This window comes from Aspergillus candidus, assembly GCF_002847045.1.
Source record: "Aspergillus candidus strain CBS 102.13 unplaced genomic scaffold BDW47scaffold_18, whole genome shotgun sequence".
Taxonomy (NCBI): Eukaryota; Fungi; Ascomycota; class Eurotiomycetes; order Eurotiales; family Aspergillaceae; genus Aspergillus; species Aspergillus candidus.
This window is the reverse complement of record NW_020194023.1, coordinates 343194-357755: the sequence shown is the minus strand read 5'-3', so window position 1 is coordinate 357755 and position 14562 is coordinate 343194. Positions and strand designations below refer to the sequence as shown.

Below are 14562 nucleotides of genomic sequence, written 5' to 3'. Positions count from 1 at the left end.
TGCGATGGGAGGCAGGATGGAATGTCAGTGATCACTGGACTCGTCGAAAAAAAGTCATATCACGTGGTTTGGTGATTCAAATGCGGGTCACATGATGTATTTTTTGGCATTTAGATGTTCAGCCATCTTCATTGATTGGTGAATGTACCGATTTGTCGGCATAGTTGCTAGGTTCTAGAAGCTGGATACTACAAGATACTCTCGTCTGGTACAGGGTTGTGGTGGTTTACGGACTCGTGTACAAAGATAGATATGAAAGCGCAACACATTACTCTATGAACTCCTATAGACAGTACAAAGACGCCATGATGGCCAACACGGATATCGTTTCCTCCAAGAAAATGTATAACTTTTATTGCACCGCTTATTTCTCCGACTTCTCCATCTTTCTTCTCTTGGACCGCAACTTGGCCGCCTCGTCGGACGTCTTCTTGTTCGAGTGCATCATCTTCTCGAGCAGCTTCCGCTTCTTACGGCTCATCATCATCTTCTGTCTCTCCAGTTCCTCCTCTTCCTTGCGCTTCTTGGACGCTATCTTCTTGGCCTGGGACGACTTCTTGCCCTTCTTGTCGTCGGCAGCGCCGCCATTGGACGAGAAGGGAAGACCGGCGGCTTCGGCCTCCAGCTCCTTCTGGTGACGTGACCGCGCAGTCTCCTCCTCATCCTCGGACTCGGAGGCAGCGTCGTCCTCGAGACCGTCAAAGTCCTCGATCTCCTCCTCACTTCCGCTCTCGTCATCATCGGAGTCAGCAACGTCCATGTCAGGGTCGGAGTCATCCTCCTCGGACTCGTCATCTTCCGCGGAGGCTTCGGCCTTGGCATCCGCCTTCTTGTCCTCGGAAGCGTCCGCCATCTCTTCGTCGCTCTCTTCCTCATCCTCGGCGATCTCCGCTTCGCCTTCCTCCTCCTGTTCGGCCAGAGTGGCGCGAGGATCGTAGCCGCCCTTGGAGGGCTTGACCCACGGGCTCAAGTGAGGGGGAAGCGTGGCCCCGGGGGCGTACAAGTCAGGACGGAGCAGCTTCCCGTCGTTGATGCAGTCCCACACCCACTGGGGCTGGACGTAGGTGCGACCCGGGATGCGCGTACCGGGCTTGACCTTCGGAGTGGCACTGTTCTCGGCCGCGGCCGGGATGGGGGGGAGGGCAGACTCGGGCAAGGCAGGTCGGTCCACGATCTGGTGAGTGATACGGGTGTCGGTCTCGTCGTGAGTGAAAGCCCCGCTACCCAGCACTTCGTCCCAACCAATCCGTTTGCAACCGAACGAGCGAAGAAGGAATTCTAAAGGCGCCTTGGGGGCCTCGCGGGAGATGTAGAAGGTGAACGGGGCGAAGAGGGCACCGGCTTCCTCGACACTCAAATCGGGCTGGGGCAGGGTATCGGCCTCGGGCGCAGTAGGCTCGAATTTGTCAATGGCGTCCGTCGATTCCTCGGTCGTTTCCACCGTCTTCTCATCCTTGGTGTTATCAAGACCCGCGGACTGGATCACCTTGTCAACCTTCTCCTGGACCTCGCGCGAGACCTCCTGGTTGGCGGAGCTGCCATTGGTCTGCTTGTTGCTGGCTTCGACGGCCTTGGGCGCGTCACCGACGGAGCGACCTTCGAGAGTAAACGCGGCCAATTCGGCACCCGTGTCGTCGCTGCGGGTGTCAAACTTGGGCGGGTATCTCAGGCCGAGGGTCGAGTACAGACGGTAGTTGACGAAACCCAGCAAAGTCGTGTAGAACTCCACGAACGTGGCCATGATGCGGTAGTCGACGTCTCCATTGACGCGCTGGACGAATCGGTAAGGCACCAGCCACATGATATCCTGGCCCTGGATGGTCGCCTGATAATAGATACCCTTGATCGACAAGAAAGTCTTGCGCAGGGAGTTGGTGGCGATCAGGTAGTGCTGGAACTCGTGGCACAGGCGCTGGCAAAGCGCAATAGTCTTGGGGGGCACATGCGTAGTAGACGGCAGGCTGGCGAAGAGGAACAGAAGCGACAAGGCATCATCGAGATCTCTGAGGGCGTCGATGAAAGTGGGGTAGCGCTCCTTGACGATATGGTCCAGCGTCATGCGAGGCGCATGGTTCTTCTCCAGGCGGGATGCATCGCCGACTTCTCCGCGACCCAGAGACCGGGCGATCTTCTTCGCAAGCGCCTTTTGCTCACGGAACTTCCTCAGCAGCGGCTCATGGAGGAGATACTGGATGTCTTTGGTGTAGTAGAACGTAGTACTCGGGGTCGAGGTCTTGGACGCCTTCTTCTTATTCCGCGGCTCACGAGGGTAGATGCCTATTATAACGCACGGCTTCCGTCAATATCGACACCCACAATATCACAGGGAGTCGAACATTGACCGCACACAGCAGATCAATGCGACCAGAATAACACGTACCCTTGAAGATGCAAAGTCGACGAAAGTCGGGCAGCGAGATCTGAAGTTTGCGCACCGCCTGTGTTCTGGTGATATAGTTTTTGGCCTGGCCAGAGGTTCCTAAAACCAGTCAGTTCAAACTGAAAAAATCCATAAATTCCATTGAATCAAAGAGCATACCCTTCTTCTTGATTTTACCCATCTTGATGGATGATGTTGTGGTGGTAAGGGAGTTGTTATGGGGAGGGAAAGACTAGAAGAGAGGGACCTTTTTTTTTCTGATAACAGAAATTTTGCCTCGATAAGTTTTTCCTTTTTTTTTTTTTTTTCGGAGCAGCAGCCTGAGGCATGAGTGGCCCGTGCACCGCGGAGGTCCCGTCGGTCTTGGCAGCCCAAGGCCACCTACGGGTAAACATCGTCAATAGATCGACTTCATTTCAGTCCAATCTGGTGGAAACAATGCTCTTGGGGAGATTCTCCTGATTTTCCGTGATGTTGCTCGATCGCAGAAGGGCTGGGGTCTTTGCCGCGGCGTTTCTCTTGCGCCTTCTCCTTATCGTCCTTTTTCCCTCTCTCCCTGACTTGTTGACGGGCCGGGTTGAGGTCTCGACCCCGGTTAGCAGTTTCAAGAGACGTGAGTAGTCGCGTGAAAGAGCGTTATGGTGCTTGGGGAGTCGCGACGCTGATATTAGTGGAATCAGTTCAGGAAGGCCTTTTTCTATACACGCGGAATGTGTCCCCTTACGATGGAGGTGTCTTTCACCAGGTATGAGCAGAGGCGTGGAGCTCCAGTCGATCGTCCGACTTCCTCGTGCTGACTCTATATGACCGATGATAGGCGCCACTTCTCCTTCCCATTTTCGCTCTGCTCCCCAATTCGAGGGATAGTCCGCTGCCGAGTGTGATCTTTTATTCGTTGATCGACCTGTTGAATGCGAACGCGTTGATCGCCATCTCCGATTCGGGACAAGCGGTTTCGGGGAGGTTCTATTCGGCGCTGCGGAAGCATATCAGATGGGATGGGCTTGCGATCGCTGCATGGTCGGTTTATCTTTTGACATTGGGTCGTGGAGGGGCTTGTCGCTGACGAGGTGGTCCAGGTTTTTGTTTAACCCCTTCACTATCGCAACATGTTTGGGCCGGTCTACCATGGTGTTCACCACCAGCGGAATCCTCTATGCAGTCAGCAGTGCGGTGAGTGGCAACAGCTTCAATGCGATGCTGGCCTTGGGATGGGCGTCGTACCTGTCCATCTACCCGGCGCTGTTATTCATTCCGTTGGTTCTCCTGTGCTATGATGTGCGCGCGCAAAGGACCAAGGCCGTTCCTGGGCTCGCCGCCTTCGTGATACAGCACTTGGCGACTCTCCTGTTGAGCGTGATCGGTCTACTGGGAATGTCCTTCCTGATTATCGGCAACTTCTCTCAAATCATCTCCGCCACGTACGGCTTCCAGCTCCTCGTGCCGGACTTGACGCCCAACGTCGGCCTCTGGTGGTACTTCTTCATCGAGATCTTTGACTCCTTCAGAGAGTTCTTCCTTGGCGTTTTCTGGCTACATCTCACCGCATATGTGGGTGGATTGACCGTGCGATTGCGACGTCAACCGCTCTTCGTCTGTACGGCTCTGCTGGGAGTGTTCGCCATCTTCAAACCCTATCCTAGTATCTCCGACGCTTCCCTGTTCCTCGCCCTTCTCCCACTCTATCGACACTTGTTTCCATGTAAGTCCTGGTGAACCACTTTAGCTCGTGCTGTACTGATCCCAAGCCAGTGATGCGTTATACGTTCTTCGCGGTAGCGGCGCTTCTGTACGCCACCCTGCTAGGTCCCGCGTTCTACCACCTGTGGATCTACGCCGGCTCCGGCAACGCCAACTTCTTTTATGCCATCACGCTTGTGTGGAGTCTTGGTCTTTCAATCTTACTGGCGGACACCATCTTCGCCGCCCTCCGAGACGAGTGGGAGCTGGAGAACCCGCATCTGCGGGGCAAGGATGTGAGACAGGTGTAGTGCGAGATCCCGTAGCTTCATCATATATACTATGCATTTGCGTCACTTCACGCCACCCCGGCCAAGCCATCGAGATCATAAGCGTTTAGACAAGATCATGTAGTCCGGCTCATGTACCACCCCGCTCCGCAGACGGCGCGGCCTCGGCGAAGACTCATCAACCACATACCCAAGCGCGTTGTAACACCGCGTCGCCGCCGCATTCGAGCAGAAACAAGTCAGCATCGCCTGCTCCAATCCGACTCTGCGTCCTATATCCTCAAAAGCCAGCAACAACCACCGCCCCAAGCCCTGACGCTGCGCCTCAGGCTGAATATGGACCTCGTAGCAGTAAATAACCTCCTTCCCGTCCTCATACGTAACCATGAATGAAAGAAAGCCCACAAGCGGACCCTTAGTCTCGCCACCATCGGCATCGTCGCGGGCAGTAGTCGACGAAACTTCGCGCCCTCGAACAACAATATACCTCATATCAGGCAACCGCATCTCCTTCTTTTTCGCCACAGGCGCCCACCCAATGCTAGAGCTTTGGTACGCCTCAGCCGAAGTATGCTCGATGAGCTGAAAGCACGCTTCCAGATCTTCCGCGGGGATGTTATCCGCAGTGTACAGCTCTGCCGTGTACACTTGACGAGCCCTATCCGACTCATCGTCGGCCCCTCCCGCGGTATCATTAATGGTCCGGGGATGAGACTCGAATGTGAGGCCCTCCGGGGGCACATAAAGCGAGATAAACTCGTCGAGTGGGAGTTGGTTGGTGCGCTCGATGAGCGGAAGTGGCTTGGGTTCTGGGACGTGTTATAACGCGTTCTATGGGAGTAATTGTAACATAATCGTTGTGGGTTTACTCACCCTTTGTGGTAGTTGTGGTAGTTGTGTTGCTGTTGTTTGTTGTCGGCTTTTTGGCAGACGCTCGTCTTGCTTTGGTTACTCGGGCTCCCTTGACTGAGGATGGCATGCTGTGGGTTTTTTTTTTTTTTTACACTTTTGCTCCACTGTATAGTAGAATACGCGATTGCTGGAATAATTATATTAAAATATAGGTGATTGGGATTTTCAGCAGGTATTGGTTTCTGAAGAAGAGTGTTGTTTGGTATGGAGAGTGTAGGTAGAGAATGAAATCGGGTTACAGAAAACATCCTGTCCGACGCTTTTCTCGGTTCCGCCATTGACCAACAAGGATCATCATTACAGACAGACCTTTATTGGTTTTCCCCTTCGTTTGATTGCGTGTAAACATAATCCATATTCAATCATGTGTTTTGTGGTAGAGTTATCTATTTTTTGAAATGTTCAATGTTACTGTTAAAGTATTGTCTTGAGTCAGATATATATGTTGTTTGGAACTACCACCCTACTATGGATATTACCAAAATGAGATCTTCCCCCACCGGATACTATTAACGCTGCGCAGCGGCATGCTCTTCAGCGCGTCTCTCAGCTTCCTCAGCTCCAACTTCAATAAAAATGTCGACTCCCCAGCGGAATGGAAAGTTGTATCGCTTATTACGATCCATCTTGTTCAAGGCTTCGAATTCGGCATCCGGGACGATGAAGTCTGGGGCTGTTAGTTTGGACAACCTAGCATAAAATAGAGCAGCAAGAAAATAAACCTTGAAAGTTGCTCTCAATCCGCGAAGGAGTGACGCTTTTGGAGAGGACGCCTGTACCGCGCTGGACACCCCAGGAGATGAGTAGTGCGGCGGGGTCTTTGTTCAGCTTGACTGCGATTTCTTGCACAGCAGGATCATCGATAACTCTGCTCGTTGTCAGCGGTGTCTTATAGTATATGTAAATAGAAGAAACTACCGTGGGAGCTTATGGCTATTGTTACCCAGCGGGCTATACGCGACAGGAAGGATATTCTGCATCAACGATCAGTATAGTGGCTCACAGGTACTGTTTGAAAGCTGCATACTTTCTCTTTCAGGTAAGCAACAAGTTTAGGTTGTTGGAGATAAGGATGGGCTTCAATTTGATTGACTGCCGGTGGGATCTTGGCAGTCTTGAGGAGCTCCTCTATCTTTTCGATGGTACAATTGCTCACTCCGATGCTCCTGATCTTTCCTGCCGCGACAAGCTTTTCGAGAGTTGCCCATGTGTCGCCGATGGGAACGTCTGCCAGCCGGAATCGCTTCGTCACTGGGTCGGTCGGGGCAAGCGTCTCGTTGGTGTACTCGAACGCCACGGGCCAATGTATCTACAACAGTCAGAAGGTGAGCCTGTCATCGGATTCTTGCCAATCGCATACCAGATATAGATCGAAATAGTCCGTCTGCAGGTCCTTCAAGGACTTGTCGACAGCTTCTTCAACATGCTCGGGATGGTGATGGGTGTTCCAAAGCTTGCCGGTAATCTGCCAAACGCAAGGGAATGTTAATGCCGAAAGAATGTTCCAGGTTGAAGTTATGCTGGTACATACAAAGATCTGATCGCGGGGAACGCCGGACTTCTTCCATCCATTTCCCACTTCATGTTCATTCTGATAATACGTAGCAGCATCGATATGACGGTATCCAACGCGGAGGGCCGTTTCGACGGCAATTTCCACCTCGTGTGGTTTTGAGAGCTATCCTTGTTAATATTGCTGACTAGGAAGAAGCTTATGTGGGGTCTTTACCCATGTCCCGAGACCGATTGCAGGGATGTTGTATCCGGTGTTTAGCTTGAAGCTTCGCCCTTGAGCCATATCGCTGGTTCAATCTAGGGAGGAAAGATTCTCGCGCTTTTGTTTTACGGATTAACAATTATAGGATGAATATTTGACATTAGCAGATGGTGGAAGGAAAGAGAAGTGAGATATGACGCAAGAGGGGAATATCTCGGGCATGAAGTATGCGCAGACTCTTTACCCCTCATCCTTGCAGCCCCCGCCGATACGATCACACCTTGTTACAACTACGCCGTCGCAAGGCGGATAAGAAGAGCTTCTTGGATCATTCGGTTAATCAAGGCAAATGGATGAATCTAGAGTTTGAAAGAGAGATCGTTGGTAAAAGTGTTTCCCCTGTCTACATATTTCGAGACCTTGGAGCCACCCCGCAGAATAACCTCACTATCCCGAAAGACCATGATTACAGTCATTGCGAAAATCACTTGCTCAAGAGGACAAGAGTCTCCATTCATATCATGAGTCAGTCCTGGGATCATGCTAATAATACTACGCGTCTGTCACCTACAGCTTCCATATTCGGATTCTACAAATCGGTTGACTAAGTGAGCTGGAATTATGTCCCTGCCAAAGCAAATGGTGAATCTCTCGTTTAGACTTCAGACTGCATGCATCCTTTATGGTTGTCTGATCGTATCGACACACTTTGCCTGCCATCCTCACGACGCTGTTCTGGCCTTAGTCAAAAGATGCGGCATACCGGAAAGGGAGGGTAATCCCAAGCCCGAAAGGATCCGAGGGACGCCTGTCCCAATTGAAGGATCGTTTCTAAGCCGACCAGAGACATACCCTATCAATCATCAAGAAGAACCTAGAGAACGTTCTTCGTGGAGTCGATTTCCCCCCACTCGGAAAGCTCAACAAAGAAATTGGACTATTGTATAAGAATTTGAGAACCTTCGGGAAGTTTTCCCTCACTTTTTGGCCACTTCGGAGGGTTTATGGAGTGACTTCAGGCCGATACCCACTGCATCTGTCACCCACAAGTCCACCACAGCAGCTCGACTGCCAGATGAGGAAATGATGGCGTGGGTCCGTTTGTCAGCGGGAAGAGCTTCAGTGGAGACTGAAAAATTCTGATTTGCTGATAGCGACGGAATTCTTCATCCAGAACTACCCGGTGCACCGGTGGACCGGCAGTGGTGAAATGCGCTTGTTGGCTATCATCATAGTAGTCATGGTGGGTGGGGGGAGGACCCTTCCCCACTTACGTCAAGACGCCGCAGCTTCATGTATTTATACTTCGCCGTCACCCTCATGTTGAGTAGCAAAAAATTTATTATACAGAGCTAGTATTCCACGGCAATTCATTACACAATGTCATCTCAGAAGCAGTGGACCGTCCTGAACAAGGAGAATGATTTCAATGGCCTCGTCCTCGGCGATGCGCCGGTGCCGAAGTGCGGTGAAAACGATGTCCTCGTGAAGCTTAATGCGGCCTCTTTGAATTACCGCGACCTGATTATTCCCAAGGTGTGTTCTGGCCCTCTCCTCCTAGAGACCGTTATTTGTTTAAATCGTCTCCGTTGGTCACCAGACTAGCCCCATGTCCATCAGCTAACACATCCAACAGGGAATGTACCCTTTCCCTCTGGATCTTCCGGTGGTCCCGGGCTCTGACGGTGCTGGCGAGGTTGTTGAGGTTGGAAGCAAGGTCTCCCTGTTCAAAAAGGGAGACAAAGTGACTACCCTGTTCAACCAGCAGCACCAATATGGACCTATGAATCCCATTGCCGCCAACTCTGGTCTTGGTGGTGTCGTCGACGGTACTCTGCGTCAATATGGTGTCTTCAACGAGAATGGCCTGGTTCAGAGCCCGAAGAACCTCAACGATCTCGAATCGAGCTCTCTTACCTGTGCCGCCCTCACCAGCTGGAATGCCCTGTATGGCTTGAAGCCGTTGCTTCCCGGACAGGTCGTCCTGGTCCAAGGAACCGGAGGTGTCAGCATGTTCGCCTTGCAGGTATGCTCCTTCTAATTCTCCACAGCAGAAGTGAATATCGATCTGACAATCGTTCCCATCTTTTTAGTTTGCCAAAGCGGCGGGCGCGACTGTGATCGCCACGACTTCGTCCCCCGAGAAGGCCGAGAAGCTGAAGAAGCTTGGTGCCGACCACATCATCAACTACAAGACCCAGACCAACTGGGGCGAGATTGCCCGTGGACTGACGCCGAACAAGGAGGGCGTTGACCACATCATCGAAGTCGGAGGCGCCGGGACGCTTAAGGAAAGTCTCAAGTGCATCAAATACGAGGGTATCATCAGCGTCATCGGCTTCGTTGGCGGTGGCAACCCGGCGAACCAGCCTGTGGTTCTCGAGGTTTTGAGCAACATCTGCACCGTGCGCGGTGTCTACGTTGGAAGCAAGGCCTTGATGCAAGATATGATCAAGGCTATTGAGGTCAACAACATCCACCCTGTGATCGACGACAAGGTCTTCACCCTTGACCAGGCTAAGGAGGCGTACAACTACATGGTAAGTCCGTCTTATCTCGTAACGTGGACTTCATGCTAACGGATACATCTAGTGGGCCCAAAAGCACTTTGGCAAGCTGACCATCAAGATCGATTAATGGATACTATAGCGTACTGTCTATAATATAGTGTAATACTGGCTGTGAATGTATTCAGCAGGCAATTATGTGTGTCACGAATGAATATCAAAATATTGATCCTACTAGTATATGTAAGAGGGTAGTGCGTGTAGATGCAAAAGTAGTCCCCTGCATTCAACGTTGTACGGCAGGGTTGTTGGTTTTCTGGGAGTATATCTATACTACGGGTACTTTTCCTCTGCCTATATAATACCCTGGCATCCCTTTGATACATTTAGTACACATTTCCCCTCACCGCATCGTCACTACCGCTCCAGCTCATCGTGCATTACCGGCCTCACCCCCTACCTCAACGCCCTTGTTCTTAATCATTATATAGTGTCTAGAACAGTACGATTGCCTCTATTTAAAATCATCCATCGAAAACTATCGTTATTATCCAACACTATACGCGTTCGTCGGGCGGAATCCAAACACCCCAATGCAGGCCAAAGCGGGGAAGACTACGTCACTTCCCATCACCGGCCCGGGCCCCAATTCTACCCCATCACGGATTCATTTCGCAAGTCCGGCGCAGATGGGATTGTTCTCTCGAGTGACATGTTATCCACCTCTGGGACAAGTCACCTGTGTAAAGAGACCATACAAAACGCTGGGTCGCAACGATGAAGATGTTGTGAGTGCTTAAAACTACTAGGTAGTTGAAGCATATGAAACTGGACTGACCCGCTTATTGTGTTCACAGATTCGGTTCACAGTCGTTATAGAATCAAGCAATACATTTCCAGAGCAGAATTTGGAAGCGCAGATATGGCATAACGTCGCTGGTCCTGAGTGGGGAGCGCTTCTGCTCGAGAAGTGCTCCTCCTCTACTGCGCCGTTGATGAACGGGGATGAGAGCAGCTACAGCAATTACCGTTATGTATTTGCTGGACAGATAGGTCTTTCACGGAATGGAGGAGCGGCCCAGTTTACGGTTCGGTTTCGAGCGTGTCCCGACGCCGATTGGGAGTGGGTGAACGAGAAGTATCATGTAGCGGACGGAGAACTCGTCTTCAACGCCGAAGAATCCCAGTTCAACCTGATGTCTGAATTGCCGAATAGCGAAGACCTTGCCAGGTACTTTGAGAAGCTTTCGTCTGAGATTCGGGTTGAACCGCGCCAAAGTGAATCCCCCGGTTCGAGGCTATGGTGTCTTTCAGGGAAGGCTGATCCTGCGGAGGGGTCACATTCGGGGTTGACCAATATCTCACTTGGTGTTCCCTCTTCGGTAAATCGATATTTTGCGCTAGTGCGGTCGTGGACTCCGTGGCTGGCCCCCAGACACGGTAAAGAAAAGCTGAAGTTGAATGAGGACGCACTGTTCTGTTCGTTCCTTCGCTTGGATGGAGTGCACGTTGTCCTTCTGGCGGTATCCGGAGTAAATAACGTGACGACTTTGTTGAGATCCGGAGACCACGGAGAGGTCACTGTCAAAGCGCAAAGTGATAACACCGATGCATCGGACTTCCAGGTCCTCGCTTCTGTCGCGGATGATTTCGATATAGCCATGTCTGCCGTCGTATACGAGGCGCGGAAGCTGACGAGACCGTATTCTACCGATGGCCCAGCCTATCGAGTCCCAACTCCGGTATCGCCCCCTGGAGACGACGAGGTCCTGGTAGAGAAGGACCCTCACGCACAATGGTTATCCGAGTGGTATGACGGACTGACATACTGCACTTGGAACGGGATAGGCCAGGACCTGACCGAGGACAAGATCCTCAACGCGTTAGACACGTTGAAAGCTGAGGAGATCAACATCGGCAGTCTTATTATCGATGATAATTGGCAGACTCTAGATGGCGAGGGCGAGTCACAATTCAAGCGTCGATGGAAACATTTCGAGGGCAACCCGAGCGCCTTCCCACAGGGGCTCAAGAAAACTACAGATACGATCCGTCGTGTGCATCCGAAAATTGAACACATTGCCGTCTGGCATGCATTGCTCGGCTACTGGGGTGGCATCTCCCCCGATGGAGACATCGCGAAGAAGTATAAGACTAAAGAAGTGAGCATTGAAAATCCGGCTGCAGGAGGGCCTATGGCTCAGGCATTCGAAAGAGGTTCGCTGCTAGCCGTGCATCCGGATGATGTCCAGAAGTTTTATGATGATTTCTTCGGTTACCTTACATCCGTTGGCGTGGATAGCGTCAAAACAGACGCGCAATTCTTTCTGGATCTTCTGCAAGATCCAGAGGACCGACGCAATTTCTTGAACGCTTACCAAGACGCTTGGTCTATTTCATCATTGAAGCATTTTAGCTCGAGGGCTATATCGTCCATGTCGATGTTCCCTCACGCTATCTTCCACTCCCAGCTCCCGACTAACAAACCCAGCATCCTTCTCCGAAACTCCGATGACTTCTTTCCCGACATATCTGACTCTCACCCATGGCATGTTTTCTGTAACGCGCATAACGCCCTTCTGACGAGATTTTTGAACGTGATTCCTGACTGGGACATGTTCCAGACTAGTCATCCGTACGCCTCTTTTCACGCGGCCGCAAGATGTGTGTCTGGCGGCCCGATCTGCATTACCGATGTGCCAGGCGAGCATGATCGATCGTTGATCAATGAGATCACAATGCCTACTGTTGATGCACGAACGGTCACCCTGCGGCCAAATCTCGCGGGACGCACACTTGACATGTATCATGACTTTAACGAGCGTCACATCCTGCGTGTGGGTAGCTACACCGGGTGGGCACGAACCGGTAGTGGAATAATAGGATTGTTCAACATCTCAGACGTTAGCAGCTCCGCCATAGTTCCTCTGATGGATTTCCCGGGCATCCATGAGGGCTACACTGGCCAATACATCGTTCGAGCGCACTCAAGCGGCAAAATCACCCGACCGATGCAGCCAGCGGCGCATGATTCCTTAGTATCCGTGCAACTGGAGCCAAAAAGTGCTGAAATCCTCACCATGTACCCACTCCAATCTTTCAGAGTTCGAAGAGGACACGGGCGAGAAACGAAAGTTGCCATCCTCGGACTACTAGGCAAAATGACCGGCGTCGCAGCTCTCGGGACCTCGGACATTGAAGTCGAGACCAATGGGCGGCTCAGATTTGAAGTCCGCCTCAAAGGCCTCGGGCAATTGGGGATCTATTTTTCTGATCTGCGTGACTGGGACATCGACGATCACATTATGGTGATGATACTGGGTGAACCTCTGCCCCGGAAGACAGTGTGGAAGCAGGGAGGCAATGAATCTACAGTCCTGATGATAGACGTGTTGACGGCATGGAAAGACCTGGGCCTGAGCCCAGGATGGAGTAATGATGTACTGGTACAAGTTTTTGTCGGTTAATGCCGCAAAAGTCGCACTGTTGAATCGGTGAGCGGCCTTTCATGGTTCAAGGCACTATGTTTCTAATGACCATATCAACGTATATTGCTCCAGTGAGCTCGAGAATTAGTATTCTTAGTGCAAACTCTCTTCGTATCCCAACGCATTTATCCCTGAGAGGCCATAATTGGCGAAGCCGAGGGACAAGCGATGAGAAACCGAAAACCAAGTAAAGACGCCAAGCCACAAGTGGAGACAGTCATGTGGGGGAATCCCGCCGGTGCAAATGACTTGTCACCATCACTCACTCCTGTCATCTCCATCCATCAGTCTGACCATAGCGTCACTTCGTTACTCATTGATCAGACTTGTCCCCTCTGCCGAGGAGGTCAAAAGATGACATACAATTTGTCGTTTGAATTGTGCTTTCTAATATGAATCATGGACTTACCCAGACGGACACAACGCCGCCGAAAGCGCACGAGGCATGGAGATGCAGCGTTTGTTCATCGGTTTTTCATCGCATTGATCACTATAAACGCCACTTAGATACGCGTATGTCAATGGCCTTTGGCGAGAGCAAGAATTGCATACTAAAATTTAAATGGTTGTGATTTTTAGACACGAGGGACAAGCCTTACAAATGTATCTTTTGCGAGGCACCGTTCAAACGAGGGTAGGACACTACTATCAAACCGCCTGTGTTTAATTGAAAGCGAGTAACAACCTACTGATTGGAGTTGTCACCAAGGGATGTACTACGTCGGCACTGGAAGACTTGCGCCGTGCGCAAAGAATCTGGCAGGGCTATCCCAGACCCGCGGCCAGGTGGGAAGGGCAAAAAGGCATGCGATAGCTGCGCCGGTTTGAAGAAGTCGTGTAGCGGAGAATTGCCTTGTGTGGAGTGTCAATCCCGACAAAAACAGTGCACTTATCAACGTCTCTCCGAGAGTCATGAGCCTGATTCCCGTGTCCGGCGTGCGGGTTGTCCTTCCGCAGATGATGACTACGAGAAGCCCATTGAAGAGGACAGCCAAGGTCACAATGCAAAGCAGTGGAATCTTGGACTACAGACCCTCCTCCCACCTGTGCATGCCTGGTACAGAGCACACAGTCGCTCTACCTAACTTGGTTAGCTGCATGCTCATGTCGAATGACGTAATATTATTGGTATACATCATGGAGCAGGGTCCAAACTTCCGTCGGGGTCGTGTTCAGGCAAGAGAATGTGGGAAGACCAGATCGCGAAGATGAACAGATTGGTCTCAATCAATTACAATAGGGAAGCAATTTGGAACAAAATGAAAGCTTAGAATTGAACTCTACCGGACCGAAGCCTCGGCCCTCATGCTAGGAGACTCTGGATTGATCCACGGACTTCAACCTCGGAGGCATCAGCATTTTCCAAATGATTACAGAAACAACCTGCTATATAGTTGCCCATCATCTCGTCTAAAAAAGGAAACGACCGTCGCATAAGCTCTCAGCCTTTGCCGTCTCCCGCTGGTGATTAGTGTCTCCACCGTCGGGATTTCTCCACGCGGGGCAAGTCAGGGACGGACGTTTCATGTGCCAATGATGTGCTGTGTTTATCAATGGCACCGTTCTTGTCCCTGGCCCATAAATACTT

At 51.4% G+C, this 14562-nt stretch overlaps 7 protein-coding genes across 7 annotated transcripts; 4 read left to right on the top strand and 3 right to left on the bottom strand.

Moving 5' to 3' along the window:
• Window positions 1-253: 253 nt before the first annotated feature.
• Window positions 254-2616, bottom strand: nop7 (mRNA-binding ribosome synthesis protein NOP7). Its single transcript, XM_024812398.1, has 3 exons — window positions 2540-2616; window positions 2381-2479; window positions 254-2277 (listed from the first exon to the last, which is right to left on the bottom strand). Exons 1-3 carry the CDS (start codon window positions 2559-2561, stop codon window positions 365-367), a joined length of 2034 nt encoding a protein of 677 aa, XP_024672724.1. The 5' UTR covers window positions 2562-2616; the 3' UTR covers window positions 254-364.
• A 178-nt stretch (window positions 2617-2794) lies between these two features.
• On the top strand, window positions 2795-4416 carry BDW47DRAFT_104727 (GPI-anchor transamidase subunit GAB1). The gene is made up of 5 exons (XM_024812397.1): window positions 2795-2993; window positions 3061-3125; window positions 3198-3400; window positions 3460-4082; window positions 4133-4416. The coding sequence occupies exons 1-5, from the start codon at window positions 2852-2854 to the stop codon at window positions 4369-4371; spliced, it is 1272 nt and encodes a 423-aa protein (XP_024672723.1). The 5' UTR covers window positions 2795-2851; the 3' UTR covers window positions 4372-4416.
• On the bottom strand, window positions 4405-5344 carry BDW47DRAFT_104725 (N-terminal L-serine N(alpha)-acetyltransferase NAT4). The gene is made up of 2 exons (XM_024812396.1): window positions 5224-5344; window positions 4405-5159 (listed from the first exon to the last, which is right to left on the bottom strand). The coding sequence occupies exons 1-2, from the start codon at window positions 5327-5329 to the stop codon at window positions 4447-4449; spliced, it is 819 nt and encodes a 272-aa protein (XP_024672722.1). The 5' UTR covers window positions 5330-5344; the 3' UTR covers window positions 4405-4446.
• A 358-nt stretch (window positions 5345-5702) lies between these two features.
• Window positions 5703-7135, bottom strand: BDW47DRAFT_104724 (aldo/keto reductase family protein). Its single transcript, XM_024812395.1, has 7 exons — window positions 6992-7135; window positions 6794-6940; window positions 6623-6727; window positions 6290-6571; window positions 6181-6236; window positions 5985-6130; window positions 5703-5929 (listed from the first exon to the last, which is right to left on the bottom strand). The coding sequence occupies exons 1-7, from the start codon at window positions 7058-7060 to the stop codon at window positions 5772-5774; spliced, it is 963 nt and encodes a 320-aa protein (XP_024672721.1). The 5' UTR covers window positions 7061-7135; the 3' UTR covers window positions 5703-5771.
• A 1207-nt stretch (window positions 7136-8342) lies between these two features.
• BDW47DRAFT_104721 (zinc-dependent alcohol dehydrogenase family protein) lies at window positions 8343-9721 on the top strand. Its single transcript, XM_024812394.1, has 4 exons — window positions 8343-8515; window positions 8616-9005; window positions 9073-9519; window positions 9572-9721. Exons 1-4 carry the CDS (start codon window positions 8360-8362, stop codon window positions 9614-9616), a joined length of 1038 nt encoding a protein of 345 aa, XP_024672720.1. The 5' UTR covers window positions 8343-8359; the 3' UTR covers window positions 9617-9721.
• Window positions 9722-10079: 358 nt separating this feature from the next.
• Window positions 10080-12953, top strand: BDW47DRAFT_125231 (putative raffinose synthase protein Sip1; the record flags this gene model as incomplete). The annotated part of the gene is made up of 2 exons (XM_024816354.1): window positions 10080-10274; window positions 10344-12953. 2 exons carry the CDS (start codon window positions 10080-10082, stop codon window positions 12951-12953), a joined length of 2805 nt encoding a protein of 934 aa, XP_024672719.1.
• Window positions 12954-13193: 240 nt separating this feature from the next.
• On the top strand, window positions 13194-14258 carry BDW47DRAFT_22263 (uncharacterized protein). Its single transcript, XM_024818492.1, has 3 exons — window positions 13194-13487; window positions 13554-13608; window positions 13684-14258. Exons 1-3 carry the CDS (start codon window positions 13367-13369, stop codon window positions 14057-14059), a joined length of 552 nt encoding a protein of 183 aa, XP_024672718.1. The 5' UTR covers window positions 13194-13366; the 3' UTR covers window positions 14060-14258.
• Window positions 14259-14562: the final 304 nt, after the last annotated feature.

Coding starts and splice junctions, on each gene's coding strand:
- BDW47DRAFT_104721 (XM_024812394.1), top strand. CDS start 8,360: ATGTCATCTCAGAAGCAGTGGACCGTCCTGAACAAGGAGAATGATTTC. Junction 9,006..9,072: donor TCAGCATGTTCGCCTTGCAG/GTATGCTCCTTC, acceptor CCATCTTTTTAG/TTTGCCAAAGCGGCGGGCGC. Junction 9,520..9,571: donor AGGAGGCGTACAACTACATG/GTAAGTCCGTCT, acceptor GGATACATCTAG/TGGGCCCAAAAGCACTTTGG.
- BDW47DRAFT_22263 (XM_024818492.1), top strand. CDS start 13,367: ATGAATCATGGACTTACCCAGACGGACACAACGCCGCCGAAAGCGCAC. Junction 13,488..13,553: donor TAAACGCCACTTAGATACGC/GTATGTCAATGG, acceptor TGTGATTTTTAG/ACACGAGGGACAAGCCTTAC. Junction 13,609..13,683: donor GAGGCACCGTTCAAACGAGG/GTAGGACACTAC, acceptor GTTGTCACCAAG/GGATGTACTACGTCGGCACT.
- BDW47DRAFT_104725 (XM_024812396.1), bottom strand. CDS start 5,329: ATGCCATCCTCAGTCAAGGGAGCCCGAGTAACCAAAGCAAGACGAGCG. Junction 5,160..5,223: donor TACCACAACTACCACAAAGG/GTGAGTAAACCC, acceptor AACACGTCCCAG/AACCCAAGCCACTTCCGCTC.
- nop7 (XM_024812398.1), bottom strand. CDS start 2,561: ATGGGTAAAATCAAGAAGAAGG. Junction 2,480..2,539: donor GGGTAAAATCAAGAAGAAGG/GTATGCTCTTTG, acceptor GACTGGTTTTAG/GAACCTCTGGCCAGGCCAAA. Junction 2,278..2,380: donor TCGACTTTGCATCTTCAAGG/GTACGTGTTATT, acceptor GCGTTATAATAG/GCATCTACCCTCGTGAGCCG.
- BDW47DRAFT_104724 (XM_024812395.1), bottom strand. CDS start 7,060: ATGGCTCAAGGGCGAAGCTTCAAGCTAAACACCGGATACAACATCCCT. Junction 6,941..6,991: donor CAATCGGTCTCGGGACATGG/GTAAAGACCCCA, acceptor TAACAAGGATAG/CTCTCAAAACCACACGAGGT. Junction 6,131..6,180: donor AATAGCCATAAGCTCCCACG/GTAGTTTCTTCT, acceptor GACAACGAGCAG/AGTTATCGATGATCCTGCTG.
- BDW47DRAFT_104727 (XM_024812397.1), top strand. CDS start 2,852: ATGTTGCTCGATCGCAGAAGGGCTGGGGTCTTTGCCGCGGCGTTTCTC. Junction 2,994..3,060: donor GGTTAGCAGTTTCAAGAGAC/GTGAGTAGTCGC, acceptor TAGTGGAATCAG/TTCAGGAAGGCCTTTTTCTA. Junction 3,401..3,459: donor GGGCTTGCGATCGCTGCATG/GTCGGTTTATCT, acceptor GAGGTGGTCCAG/GTTTTTGTTTAACCCCTTCA.